We start from the raw sequence: 13911 nt of genomic DNA, 5'->3' as shown, positions 1-13911 counted from the left end.
TCTCCAGTGACCACCAAATCTGGGTGCCCACCCCCAGTCTCTCCACTGACCACCAAGTCTGGATGCCCATCCCCACTCTCTTCACTGACCACCAAGTCTGGGTGCCCATCCCCAGTCTCTCCAGTGACCACCAAGTCTGGGTGCCCGTTCCCAGTCTCTCCAGTGACTGCCATGCTGATACTTTGGATGACATTTTCAGGCTTTCCTTGTTATCAGCCCAAGGGGCACAGGAGTTCCTGCAGCGTCCCGTCCGTGCCCTGATGCTGCCCTGAGGGTCCTGCCCTCTTGGCCTGGTTGCCTCTCAGGGGCTGTGCTGTTTAACACCCTCCTCTTCAAGGCTAGAGTCTCAGCATATGAGTTTGGAAGGAAGGGTGGGCACCAGGACGCAGCCTGTCACACTGCTCACATGGAGAAGCCAAGGTGTTCACGCCCTTCTCCTCCATAGAGGCCTCCCTGCTGCCCCTCATCTTCAGATCCCTCACCCCCACATCTCCACAACCCCTGCAGGGCTGCCTCTGTCCCTGTTGTTCCAGTGACACGCACTCATTGGGCCCTTGCTGTATGAGGCCAGGCATGGCAGATGGAGCTGTCAGCCCCGAGAGAGAAGAGGCAGCTGCGTCCCTCATCCAGAGGAGGTCCAGGGTGCTGAGGGCTGAGCTGGCAGAGCAGGACTCGGAACAGGCAGTCGGATCTGCAGGCTTCCTCATCCTCCCCGCAGCCGAGACTCGCTTGCATTGTAGTGTCCCGCCGCCTTTGGAAGCGTGATACAGTGGAAATGACTCTGCAGCTCGCCAGCTAGGGTTGCCTCATGTGCTTAGCATTCTTGGAGCATGTGAGTAGCGATTTTCGAAACACACTGTTGTTCTTAACTAGTCACCGTGTGTCCCCTGAGTCTCCTGAGATTATTTCTCTTGTCTAATTGGAACTTTGCACCCTTTGACCCGCGTCTCCCCTGCCCTCACCCAGCCCCTGGCACCCACCTTCTGCCTGGGTTGTTCTCGGTTTCACGTGTAAGTGAGGCCGTGGGGTCCTTGGCTCCCTCGCCTGGCTTGTTTCTGTTAACGCGTGTCCTGTGGGTTCCCTTCTGTCGGAGGTGGACCAGGGTTGCCTTGTGTGCACACCCCACCTTCTCTTTATCCTTCCATCCCTCGATGGACGCGGAGGCCGACTCCGTATCTTGGCTGTAATGGTAGTAATGCAGTGAGCTCAGAGTTCCCAGGCCTCGTCCACATACAGGGTCCCCATCTTTGGATATGTCGCCTGTAGTAGGATTGTGGTAGTCCTGTTTTTAAATTGCAGAGGACGGTGCTTACGGGTTTTGTTGTTGTTGTTGTCATTGTTGTTTTTGGTACTGATGATTGAATCCAGGGGTACTCGACCACTGAGCCACCTCCCCAGCCCTATTTTGCGTTTTATTTAGAGACAAGGTCTCACTGAGTTGCTTAGAGCCTTGCTTTTGCTGAGACTGTGCTTTGAACTTGAGATCCTCCTGCCTCCCGAGCCCCTGGGATTACAGATAGGTGCCACCACGCCTGGCTTGGGTACTGGTTTCTGTAACGCCATGCCACTTGGCGTTCCTTCCAGCTGTCTGTGAAGGTTTCCTTTTCTCACCTTAACCACTCCTGCCGTCTTGAGTCTTTCTGATAAGAGCCTAATTTGCAGTATGATTTTTTTACATTCCCCTGATGCCTAGTAATGTGGAGCACTTTCTTTCTTCTTGATTTCTATTTTTAATGCGGCGAAGTCATCGATGTGTTTTCTGATATTAAACCCTGCATTCTTGGAATAAACTCTGCCAGGCCGGGACATTTTGTCCTTTTTGAGTATGTGGCTGAATTTGATTTGTCAGCACCTTATCTGGTGTATTCACGTTGAACTTACTGAGAAAAACACGGCCGTGATGTTCTTTTTCGAGTATCCTCGTCCAGGTTGGGAATTAGGATCATCCTGCCTCATAAAACATGTTGGAATTTCTGCAAGTGATCACAAGGACTGCTTGACCCTTTGTCGAGACAGGTCTCCCTGAGGCCAGGGCTTCGGAAACTTCCTTTAAAGAGCCAGATGGTATATTTTAGCTTGTGTCAAAACTGTCCGATTCTGTCTTCATGGTGCAAGAACAGCTATTGAAATCATGGAAGCACGTGACAAGAATGTATCCTAATAAAACTTTATTTACAAAAATAGGCCATGGGCCAGATTTGTCCTGCGGGCTGTAGTTGAGCAATTTCTGCCCCAGACTCTTAACAGAATCCAGGAGCTTCTTCACCCTCCCATGAACCAGTGTGTGTGTGCTCACATTCTGACTTCCTCCCTGCTTGGAAAACATCTCTGTCCTTCTGACTGTCTAAACGTGTATTTCCAAACCTCTCTGCTCTTTACTGCTCATCTGCACATTGGCCATGTTTGCAGAGTTTATTAATATTCTCTAGTATTTTTCCTTAAATTGAACCATTCCTCTTTCTTAAGTATGCTAGGAGAGCCTGTGTATTCGTTCTGTCTAGTTCTAGTCTGTTGGCATAGCACACGTTAAGAGACCTATTAAAATTTTAAACATTTGTCCTGTGCTATTTAAAATTATTTTGAGTACCACACGAGAGTTTGAGTTTTGTGGTGGCGCATGCTACACAGTCTCTGCCAGTGAGCTATATATTCTTGGCCCTTTTTATTTTTATTTTCACCCAGGGTCTCACTCAGTTTTCAAGGTTAGCTCGAACTTGATATCCTCCTGCCTCGGCCTCCCCAGCAGCAGGATTATAGGAGCATCCCACTGTGCCCGACTCAGTTCTTGATGTTCAGGGATGTAGCCCTTGGAACAATCTCCAGTTCCACAGATGTCTCTCGGTAGGCCGCCTGTTGAGTGGTGGCGCTGCCTTTGATGCTAGGATCAGGACACATGAGAGCTGGATATCTTCTCCCCCTGCCGAGGGAGGATCACAAATATTTGAAGAGTTGACTGTCCCAGAGGCAGATTACTGTGATATTAAAAGTGTGTACCAGCTGGGTGCAGAGGCATATGCCTGTAATCCCAGCAGCTCAGGAGGCCGAAGCAGGAGGACTGCAAGTTGGAGGCCAGTTTCAGCAACTTAGTGAGACCTAAGCAATTTAGCAAGATCCCCTCTCAAAGTAGAAAAGGCTGGGGGTCTAGCTCAGTGGCAAAGCACCCCTGTGTTCACCTAGTCCTACAGGGAAGGCGGGTGAGAGGGAGGGAGGGAAAGGAAAGAAAAGAAACATGATGGAGTGGAGCAGATTCTGGAGAATCACATGGGCAGCAGAGATGATCACCAGCTGAAACCTTGGAACCTCTCCTCTCAGAGCCCTTAGCCCTTAGTTCAGTTTTGAAAAACAGATCTGGAGATGGAGTCAGTCATGGGTCTTCTCTGTGGTGGCTCCCAAGACCAGTCAGCAGCAAACAAAAATGTACATATCGTGTCAGGTTAAAAACAAACAAGAAGCATCCAGAGGTGCGATGTTCTCTGACCACAAGGCTCATATAGATGAAATTAACCCACACACAGACAGAAGGGACTGAAAGTTCCCTGTGTGAGGACAGGGCTTGTGCTATGTATGATCAGCCCACCTTCAACTTTCTGTTGAGACTTTGAATGGTGCCGTCCCTTGTGAATGGGCTTGCCTGAGCCTCGCTGTCCCCCGCGCCTGACAGGAGTGGGGAGGTGAGGTTGTGCCCACTGCTGCCACTGTGCTCTGTGCCCCTTGACAGGATAGCCCCTCCGCACCACCCAGGCGGGCGGCGTCTCCTCCCGGAGCACACCGCTGGCCTGGGAGGCAGGGGCCACCCTTGGTTCACACCCGAGCTGTGCCTCCTGGTCCTGATGTTTCCCACGGCGAGAGGATATGGAAACGGTCTTGGCACGGGCGCGTGGTCTCAGGCGTCTGAGCCCACGCTGCACTTAACTGCCAGCCTTGGGGTCTGGGCCAGGTGTTACAAGCAAAACCCGATTTTAACGAGAGCCTTCTGGTATTTCTTTTGGACACCATCCAGGGCGGTTCCATTTTACGCCAAGTTCCATGTCGTGGCAGGCAGGTCATCTCGGACCCATCTGCAGCCCCCAAGAGCATTTCTCCCTGCCGCTGTTTCCTGAGAATTAGGAGGGGAGTCGAGGACTCGGTCTTGCGGGGTTTTTTTTAACGTCCACGTCACAGTTGTAAAGATGATGTGAACGCAGGTGGCAAAATCGAAAAGATTTCTCAGTGTCTTTTTGTGCTTCTCGCCACAGATCAAACAAGTTTACGAAGGTTCAGATTGGCTTGTCGGCAGAAAACGCCATGCTCTGGGGAAGCTCATCCCCCACTGTCACAGGGAGGCGACCCGAGAGCAAGCGAGCCCCGGAGCGCAGGACTCAGCTCCAGCTCTCTTACTTTTTCTGTGGCCTGGTGCTCAGTCCAGGAGCCAGGGTGCTCCTGAATGGGTCTGCGCCGCTCCCACCCGGTCAGCCTTGGCCTCTCTCCGCTCTCGCTTTTATGGGCCCCACCCACCGCCCCGCCTCAGCTCAGCTCAGCTCATCTCTGGCAGGGGCTGGTGGCTTTCCAGGAGAAACCCGGACACCCAGGACATGGTGAGATGTTGTGGTCGTTATCAACGTGAACAGTTGGTGTTCAGGAACGTACCTGTGACCGAGGGCCCTCTCCACTGTTTGGAGACTCCCGTGTATATGACAGGCATCTTTGGTGTCAAAATTCACTTTTCTTTCCATTGTGCCTACATCTTTCATTCTTGTCCTTCTCCTTCAAAGTCCTCTGTTTGGAAATTGTGAGGATGCGGTGATTCACTCTTTCCACCCTCCATTGGCAGCAGGCTCTGGGTTCTCTCAGCCATCCATCAAGTTCAGCCGTTCACCTTGAGCACCAGCGGCTGCAGCTGGGAGAGGGGACTGTGCCCACCAGACAGTGAACACAGGTGGGCTTCCTGCCCTCAGAGATGCTCGGGAATGGGCGGAGTGCCACACGCGACCACGACCGGCTAGGGGGGCGGGCTGAGGTAGCTTGGGGAAGAGCGCGACCCCTCTCTGTTGAAGGGACAAGAAAGGCTGTCATCAGGAAGGACCACCTGACAAGGCCCAGGCAGGGATGGAAGAGGGAATCTGAGAACAGGTTTCTCAACTTTTGCACTGTTGAAACTTAGGGCCAGATCCATCTTCGTCATGGGGTGGGGGCCTGCTGGGTGCCTGGTAGGATGGTCAGCAGCAGCCCCAGAGCTAGGTGGGCCACGTGGTTTCTGTTGCAGCCACTGCACTCTGCCACTGGAGATTCAAAGCAGCTACGGACAGTTTAGGAACTCATGAGTGTGGCTTTGGCTTTGTTCTAATAAAACTTTATTTAAAAACACAGGCAGTGGGCCTCAGCTTGCCAACCCTTAACCCAGACGATTTAGAAATAAGCCTACTGTGCCCACTGGCTTCGAGTCTGTGAGTATTCCAAATGTGTAAATCTGCTGAATGCTTAATAAAATCTCTGCTCTTAATGCCACAGATTGGTGCCCTGGGTGTTTGTTACAGCTCGAGATGCAAAGCCCACCCGCTGCTGCCTGAGTATTAAGCGACTAGTCTGCTGAACAAGCACCGTTTCCGAGGGCCAGCACCGCCCACCGTCACTCCCAGCAGTTTGTGAAGCCATTGTGCAACTTGTTTGTTCTAGCAGTATCCTGATTGCAGGGAACACAGAGCATGTTCTTGCTTTGTGTTCAGTCCACTTTTGTTGCCCTGGTAGGTGAGACAGGTTCACAAACAGTTTCCCTCTCTCGAGAGACTAGGGTACCTTTCGTGCCAGACATACGAGACTTGAGCATCCTTGGGAAAAGGCGGACTTGTTTTGAGCCTTTCTTGGACCATCTTGACCGCACCTCTGTTTTCTGCTTGGCGGTATTTTTACCTCGCCCAGCTGTTGTCTAGCAGCACTGTGAGTTTTCTGGAGTCTCTGGCGATGGCTCGCAGACAGTGGCTTGGTTTTCGCAGGCAGCCGTCCAGAGTCAAGCCAGAACGGGGTTGAGTAGAGCTGTGGGTAGTGACAGCACTTTTGAGGACATCAGTTCCTGCAGCTCACCGGTTCTCAACCATGTGGGGTCAGGAGGACCATGTCGGAGACATTTTTGGTTGGCACACTGGGAGGAAGGATGCTACTGGCATCTAGTGGGGAGAGGGCAGGGGCGCTGCTCTGCAGCCTTCAGTGCACAGAACAGAGCCTCCGCTATAGCCAAAGTGGCTCAGCCCAAATGGCAGTCATGCTGTGTTGGGAAGCCCTGCCGTTGGTGGCACAGGGATACTCTTTGTAAGTAGGGGGCAGGCTGTGGGGCTTCAGTGATGGCTCCAGGCTGGCCCAGCAGTTGGCACCAGGAACACTGACCCATGGCCCTCACACGGCCTTCCATCAAGATGCTGCCAGACTCTCCTTTTCCTCCCTTGTGATGACTTCAGTGCCTGCCACTGCGGCTGAGGCTAGTGTGCCATCTGTCCCTTACATACTGATCTTGGTCTCTGTGTGGACAGAAAAGACGTTGTCAAACGCCAAGGGAGAGCTGATGGGGCACAGACGGAGAAGTCTCTCCACTCGGGCAAATTGAATGTGTTGATTAATTAGCACTGGAGTCCATTGGGGGAGGGAGGGGGTAGTGCTGGCAGTGGTAGAGGGCAGGCTAGCCGGAAGAGAGGCATCTGGAGGTGCCATCACCTTGAATATGTGTCCGGCTTGTGACTTGAGGGTGAGGGCAGTACACCAACAGGCAGGCCACACAGGGTTACAGTGTACATCGGAATGGAAAGTTAGCTGTGCTTCCTGTGCTGGTGGGTCTTGGAAAGAAGATATTCAATACTGAAGTCACACGGTGAACATTCTAGCTAGTCCTCCACATGTTGGTGCGGATTCAACCGGAAGCAAGTTCTCTCATCTTCGGTGTTTGCCCTTGAGTAACTGCACCAACTGAACAACCACTCATGCTGGTCTCTGGTGCAGGCAGAGGTTCCATGGTGGCTGGGTGTTGTCTTGGGCTCCACCCCTACAAGCTGAGTGACGTGGGTCTGTCCCTTGTTCCACTGCCTGAGGGTCTTTGCAGCAGTGTCTGTGTGAGAGTCAGCCCCTCTCAGGAAAACAGGAGGACAAGAAATGGCCTGTGGCCTCCAATGCTTAGTCAGGACACAAACAGAAGACAGCCAGGAGGGTGGCTCCTGTCAGCCACAAGCATTGTGAAGTCTTAGGAGAGAGCAGCCACCTTGACCAGAGCGTGCAGTAGGGCATCAAGTGGAGAATCCACTGAGACCCCACTCCATGTATTCACTGGTGTTTTTCTAGTCTCCACCTTGCCAGAAACCTGGATGATAAAAAAACTTAGGAAAATACAGTCATTGGTTATGTGAGGAGTCGGGGAAGGGTCATAGGAAATGAAGGTGGAGAGAGAGAAAGATCAAAGATAAGTCAGAAGGAAAAGATAAACTCACCCATAAGGGCCTTTATGTCCTCCAATGTACTAGTCTTGTTTTGTATTGCTATAATGAAATACCCGAGGGAGGTTACTTCATAAAGAAAAAAAGCAGTATTTATGTATTTATGTTTAGCAGTGCGGGGTGATTGAACCCAGGGCCTCACGCAAGCTAGGCCCGAGAGTTCTTATTTTAACTAATGGTTGTGGAGATCTGAGGTTGAGGGGCTGCTTCTGGCGTGGCCTTCTTGTGGGCACAGGGTATCACTTGGCAGGAGACAGGCAGCATGTACCCCTGTCTTCTGACTCTCACACCCTCTCTCTCCCTCCCCCCCTCTCTCTCTCTCTCTCTCTCTCTCTCTCTCTCTCTCTCTCTCTCTCTCTCTTTCTCACTCTCTCACTCTCATCCTCACTCTCTTCTTGGATTCATGGAGGTCATGGAGGATCCACCGTATGACCTTATTAGTCCTTGTTGCCTCCCAGAGTCCCAGGCTCTGAACAGCACAGTCGGAGAGAGATTCCTAATAGCAACCTGATTAGGCCGGGGTAGTTTTGTAAAGAGATAGGCAAGGCCCTGTGCAACTGATTGTAAAATGAAGAGCAACCACCTTAGTACTTTATGAAATAAATACAAGCTCCGGATCTGATGTGTTCCACCGTAACCAGGTGATGTGGGGGAGCGGTGGGTGGTTTGAGGAGGAGAGAGGGTGGGAAAGAGGAAAGAAAGACTCCGAAAGGAGCAATCTCCCTCGTCCCTCCGGAGTCTCCCTGCATGAAGGAACAGTCCCACCTAGTGGGCAGATGGGTTATTGCAACAGTAGCCTGTGTCTGGATAGCAAGAGGCAGAAGGGTCCAGGATGCAGTCTGGCGTGGAGACCATGGCTGTCCCCGTTGGTTGACTGAAAGAGGCCTAGGCCAAGCAAGACTGAAAGGCATAGGGAGTTTTGTGGCCTGCAGACCAGCCGTGATGTCAGAGTGAGCAGGACTTCCTAACCCAGGACTTAGGAGTGCTTGCTCCTAATAGTCTGTCTTGTGTAACTATAATGAAATACCTGAGGGAGGTTCCTTTCTAAAGAAAACAGGAGTGATAACACTTGCCATAGCCGAGAGCATCTGGCAGTAGGATGCCAGCTTTCTGTCCCTGAGAAGGGGCCGTGGAAGGTTCCTGATGCCCTCAGTCCCCCATGCACATCCCTCCTGCAGTGCCTTTTTCTTTGTGGTGTTTTCTAACATCTTCTTTCAAGTACCATCATCCAAGGCTTCTCTGAAAATGTCTGGAAATTTTCGAGCATTTTGTTTTTTGGAGCTGGCACTGGGAGAAAAGGGGGGGAAATTGGCAAAGGAGGTAGAGCACTTGCCTGGCTTGCGTGAGGTGCTGGGGAATGAGATGGATCAGACCGTTAAGCTCATGCATGCATCCCGGTGTTATGCATCATCATAATGCACCAATAAAACGGAAGTAGAAAAGGGGAGAATTCCCAGTGTCCTGAGCAAACTGCTGAGTGCCACACCCATTGGCCCTGAGCAGCCTCTTTCCCTTGGGCATTTGGTTGCATGGTTGTCTGTCCTCGCCTACCTGTGAGCGCTCCTAGCCAGGCACCGGCTGCCCTGTTCTCTTGGCCTGAGGGGTAGCTTCTCCCTGTGCATTGCAGCTGGGCACACAGACTTCAGCACTGAGCGTCTGCAAAGAGCAATTTGACCTGGGAATTGGTGGAAGCCTGAGGTTGAATTTGTGTAACAGAAATATCCAGCCAGGGCACTCAGGCAAACTGTGCTGTGTTCTGCTGCTTAATGTAGATGCTTTCAATTTACGATTTTTCAACTTCACAGTGGTGCAAAAGTGATAGGAATTCAATGGAAACCTTACTTCAGATTTTGAATTTGGCTCTTTCCCCAGCCAAGCTATACGCATATACCCACCCCTGAAACTGGGTACCCTGTCAGCCCTGTGGTCATGAGGTGAAATAGCCCATTCTGTACAGTGTGCTGTGTTGGCAGCAGTTTTTGGATACTGTGTTATGTCTGTGCATGCCATAATGTCTACAAAATGCCCATCAGTGTTACTCAGCTTTCTGTTAAGGAGGAAAGGTTTACTTTGACTGATGATTTCAGAGGTTTCAGTCCATGGTTGCTTGGCCCCATTGCCGTTGGACCTGTGGTGAGGCAGGACATCATAGTGGGAGCACGTGGAGGAGGGAATCACTTACCTCCTGGCAGCCAGGATACAGACAGACAGGAAAGGGCTGAGGTCCCACTATCCCCTACAAGGCTGTGCCCCCTGGTGAGCTAACTTCCTCTCACCAGGCCCCACCTCTGAAAGGTTCTGCCACTGCCTGGTAGCGCCATAGGCTAGGACAAAGCCTTCAACACAGGGGCCTCAGAGGACACCCCAGGTCTGACCGTGACACCATATGTGCGTGTCCGCGAGATGAGACGCTTGAGCGCTTCCTTGTGGAGTAGGCTTTGGCCAGGCGTCGGCTAACGGAAGTGTGCTGCACACACTGCAGGTTGGCCCGGCAGAGCCATGGTGCCAGCAGGTAAGCGGGGCCCAGTGCATTTCCAGCTTCCTGGGGTTTACGGGGGCATCACCCACCGTTAGCGGAGGCACAGCTGCACTGCTGGGAAGTCTTTGCCTCCAAAGGCGTTCCCTCCAGGCACCAGCACGGGCGTCTTGGCGTACGTTCCCTCTCTCCAAGCACGCCTGGCCCTGGATCAGACGTCCTGCACCCTACAGCCGCGTCACTAGGCAGGGAGGTCTGCACGACTCAGGCTGCACCTCTCCTTCCTCTCCTCACCCGCCCCCTTGGCTTCCTCCCTCTGCAGGTTTTTCCCACTCGGCCTTCACGTTCGGGATCGAGAGCCACATCAGCCAGTCCAACATCAATGGGACACTAGTGCCGCCGGCTGCCCTCATCTCCATCCTGCAGAAGGGACTACAGTATGTGGAAGCGGAGATCAGCATCAACGAGGTGGGTTCACCCCCCTCAGGCCAGCAGAGCCCCGCAAAATGCGTTTGAGAGAATACAGGTGGGAGTCTGGCATCCAGGGTGGACTGGGGTTCCTGGGTTTTGTCTGTTTTTCGCTTCAGTATTCATTCAGGCAGGGGTGACAGGCATCAGTAGCGCTACCTTCCTTGCCCTTCTTACAGGGATCTGTGTTTTCCATGGGAACATGCAGGATCGCAGGCACCGCAAGAGGGAGAGTCAGGAATGGAGAGAGGCTGATCCTTGTGTGACAGGCTGTTGAGGGATTATTTTCACGATTGTACTCGTAGGGGCTGAGGATAGAGCAGTGAACTAAATCCTACCAATTCGCTTGTGTCCACTCATGCCTTTCAGATTGAGGCATGGTGAGTGTTTTTGCCGATTTTATACCAAATTTGAGAATTGGTTATTCCGATTCTAAGGGGCTCTCCCACCTGCCTCTGTACTGAGGATTCTCCAGAGTTGACCTCCGTAGCTTCCTGACATCAGCAGAATCTCTGGCCATCTCCACCTGGATCCCCGTTACTGAGTTCCACACTTCCCATGCCCCTTCCTTCCTCTGCCTCAGTTTCTCCTCCTGTGACCTGGGCATGCAGTTCTGTCTCAGACCTGGACCAGCCCACCCTGGCTCCCATCTTCCCTGAAACTTGTGTGACCCTTACATACCTTTCTTATTCAGAGCATTGTATGCAACTATTTCAAAAATGATGTACTCTCTGTCTTGTCTCATGGGTCTGTCTGCCATTTTCCACAAGCCCAGACCCCAGTCCGTCTGCCTCATGCTCCTTCCTTCCTTCCTTCCTTGGCAGAGGCCCTCTCCTCTTTCCTTTCTTGAACATTGGATGCCTGGGGGTCATCTCCCTGACTGTTGCAGGCCCCGCCTGGTCTCTGTCTATAAAACCAACAATTGTGGGGGTATTAGCATGTGACCGCAGGTCCCCTAGGAGCTCTCCGATTGTAGGATGCTGTGATTTGATTTTCCTCTGCCTGCCAATTTCTGTTGCTTTCATCTACCGAGATAGCTTCATGATGTCTCAGCAGTCCAAACTCCAGAGTGTCTAGAGGTCAGTGAAGACCGTCTGATTTGCCAGAAGATTCCAGTCATTTGAGAAAATGCAGCAGTGTGCTTGTAGAATTTAGATGAGGAGGTGTTTTTATTACTTTGGGCAGTGATTATCCTGCAGCTTGGCCAGCCGTTTGGGGTGGGACTGGATGAGGAAGAAGGTGACCTGGGAGCATTGGGACTGGCCAGCCTTGGCCATTGCTTCCACAGCTCCAGTCCAGTGGGCGGAGTGGCTGAGGAGGCAGCGTATATTGTTTTACCATAGTTTTTGTGATTTCAAATATTGTATCGTCATCAGAAATCAGGTGGGGTGAGGGCTTTCCATTTTTCCTCCTTTCTGAAGTAATTCAAGTTCAGCACTGAGGAAAATGTGTGTTTGCACATTCAGCAGGCACAACCCGAAGGCAGTATTGAGTTTCATGCAACTCAAATATCTGAAGGAACTTCCTCCTGTATTTTGAAGTGTGTGTGGAAATTTTTCATGGTTGATGGAAACCAGAGGCTCAAACAGTGTTTGAAACAATGTGACCCAGGACCAAGTGATTTTTGTTCTTGGTTATATCATGGCTTTATTTAAGCTACCCTTTGAACCCAGGGAGTCATCCCAAATAGCCACAAGTGCTTATTTTATTAAATCCAGTGGACAGATGTACCAGTATTGATCAAATGCTGAATCATCTCTAAATTGTGCTTAGTGCTACCACAGAGCTACCCCTCCCACACGAGGGGCTGGTTACTCACAGAGACTTTGCACACTTGCCTTGGCAATTCCCACGGATTCCCTGCCTTAGGACTCTGCATTTGGGGCCGGGAGTGTCTGGGAAGGACCCCGGGGTGTGCTGGAGCGTGTTGAGCTGCATTCCTGGCCTCCACCCACCAGATGGCAGGGCCACACCTCACCACCCCACCACCCGGCCGCCTTCACAACCCAATGGCTCCAGACGTGGAGAAATGCCCCCAGGATGCAAACTCAGCCCTATGAGAATTATGCGTGGGGGAACCATTTTTGTCGTGGGATAAATTGGTTCTGTGCCGATGTCCTTAATGCCCAAATTTGGCTCAATGCCTAACCGAGGTCGGTGCTTCCGCTTAGGATGCGCACCACAGCTGGTTCTCCATGACCGCCCTCCTCCACCCCTGTCCGTGGAGTCCCCGCCCGCTGCGCTCCTGCGGGCGTCCATTTGGAATCCCCGCACGCTCGCTCCTGTGGGTGCCCTCTGCACCCCAAGCTGGGAGCCCCCTCCCCGGGAGCTGACCGGCTTGCTCTCGCAGGATGGCACGGTGTTCGACGGCCGCCCCATAGAGTCCCTGTCCCTGATCGACGCTGTGATGCCCGACGTGGTGCAGACGCGGCAGCAGGCGTTCCGGGAGAAGCTCGCGCAGCAGCAGCAGGCCAACGCCGCCGCCGCCGCTGCAGCAGCTGCAGCAGCCGCCGCCGCGGCCACGGCCACAGCCGCCACTCCAACCCCAGCAGCCGTTTCCCAGCAAAATCCACCAAAGAACGGAGAGGCCACGGTGAACGGGGAGGAGAACGGCGCGCACGCCATAAGTAAGTGTGGGGCTCCCGGGGCATCTGCGTCCGGCACCTCCGGCCACAGTGCAAGACGCGCCGGTCCACATGCCACCTTTGTCGTCAGATTCCTCCTGAGATCTTGCTCTTCTGAGTAGCCCGGCCTATCCAGGCCACGTCCAGTATGAGTCCCAGGAACACCAACAAGGTTGCTCCTTCCCGGAGGCCGTGGGTCCAGCACCCAGCCTAGCGTGGTGCAGGTTTTCAGCCCAGCTGTGGGGTAGCCCTTGAGCTCATGGCGACTTCAAGGGCACCGCCCAGGTGTGGGAGTCATCTTACTTGGTCTTTGCACGTCTCCTTGAGGATAGTATAGTCCTGTTAGGTAATTGCCCAAGGATACTTAGCAGATAAACCAGACATCCTTATAAACTCCAGAGCCTCTGTTTTGGGGTCTGAGTTCAAAGCCTGCATGTCTGTGTGGGTGTATATGTATATGTGGCCATGCCCTGTGGCCCTTTACCATCCTCAGGCCCTGGCATGTAAATTCTTGAAGTCTCTCTCTGGCCCAAGAACCAGATCTGGTATCGAATAGCAAGCCCAATCCAAAGAAGAAATTTTGCAAATGTTTAAACTGCACCAGTTTCTTTTAAATCTTTTTTTCTTTTTTTTTTTTTTTTTTTTAATTTTTACAGATTGCATTTTGATTCATTGTACACAAATGGGGTACATCATTGTTTCTATGGTTGTACACGATATAGAAGAAACTATTAAGTGGCATCCATGTTAGCCCTGAGACTGGACAGTGTAGAGATGAATGCATACCTTAAACTACCCTAGCAGCTTGCAGACAAATAGCTTTTGTTCCATTAGGACCTGCAAATTGGCTTATTTTTCATACTCAGAGAGGTGGCACCAGGGGACATGCCCC

General features: G+C 52.2%; 1 protein-coding gene across 4 annotated transcripts in view; it reads left to right on the top strand.

Annotated features, from left to right (window-relative positions):
• Positions 1-13911, top strand: part of TBL1X (transducin beta like 1 X-linked) — a 187039-nt gene that overhangs the window by 154544 nt on the left and 18584 nt on the right. For all 4 annotated transcript variants that reach the window (XM_079123190.1, XM_079123187.1, XM_079123189.1 and 1 more), the window contains 2 exons: positions 10250-10395; positions 12746-13022. In XM_079123190.1, coding sequence (XP_078979316.1) covers positions 10250-10395; positions 12746-13022 — 423 coding nt within the window. The remainder of the gene's footprint in view (positions 1-10249; positions 10396-12745; positions 13023-13911) is intronic.

Source organism: Sciurus vulgaris, assembly GCF_902686455.1.
Source record: "Sciurus vulgaris genome assembly, chromosome: X".
NCBI classification, from domain to species: domain Eukaryota; kingdom Metazoa; phylum Chordata; class Mammalia; order Rodentia; family Sciuridae; genus Sciurus; species Sciurus vulgaris.
This window is presented reverse-complemented; position numbering and strand designations above follow the sequence as displayed.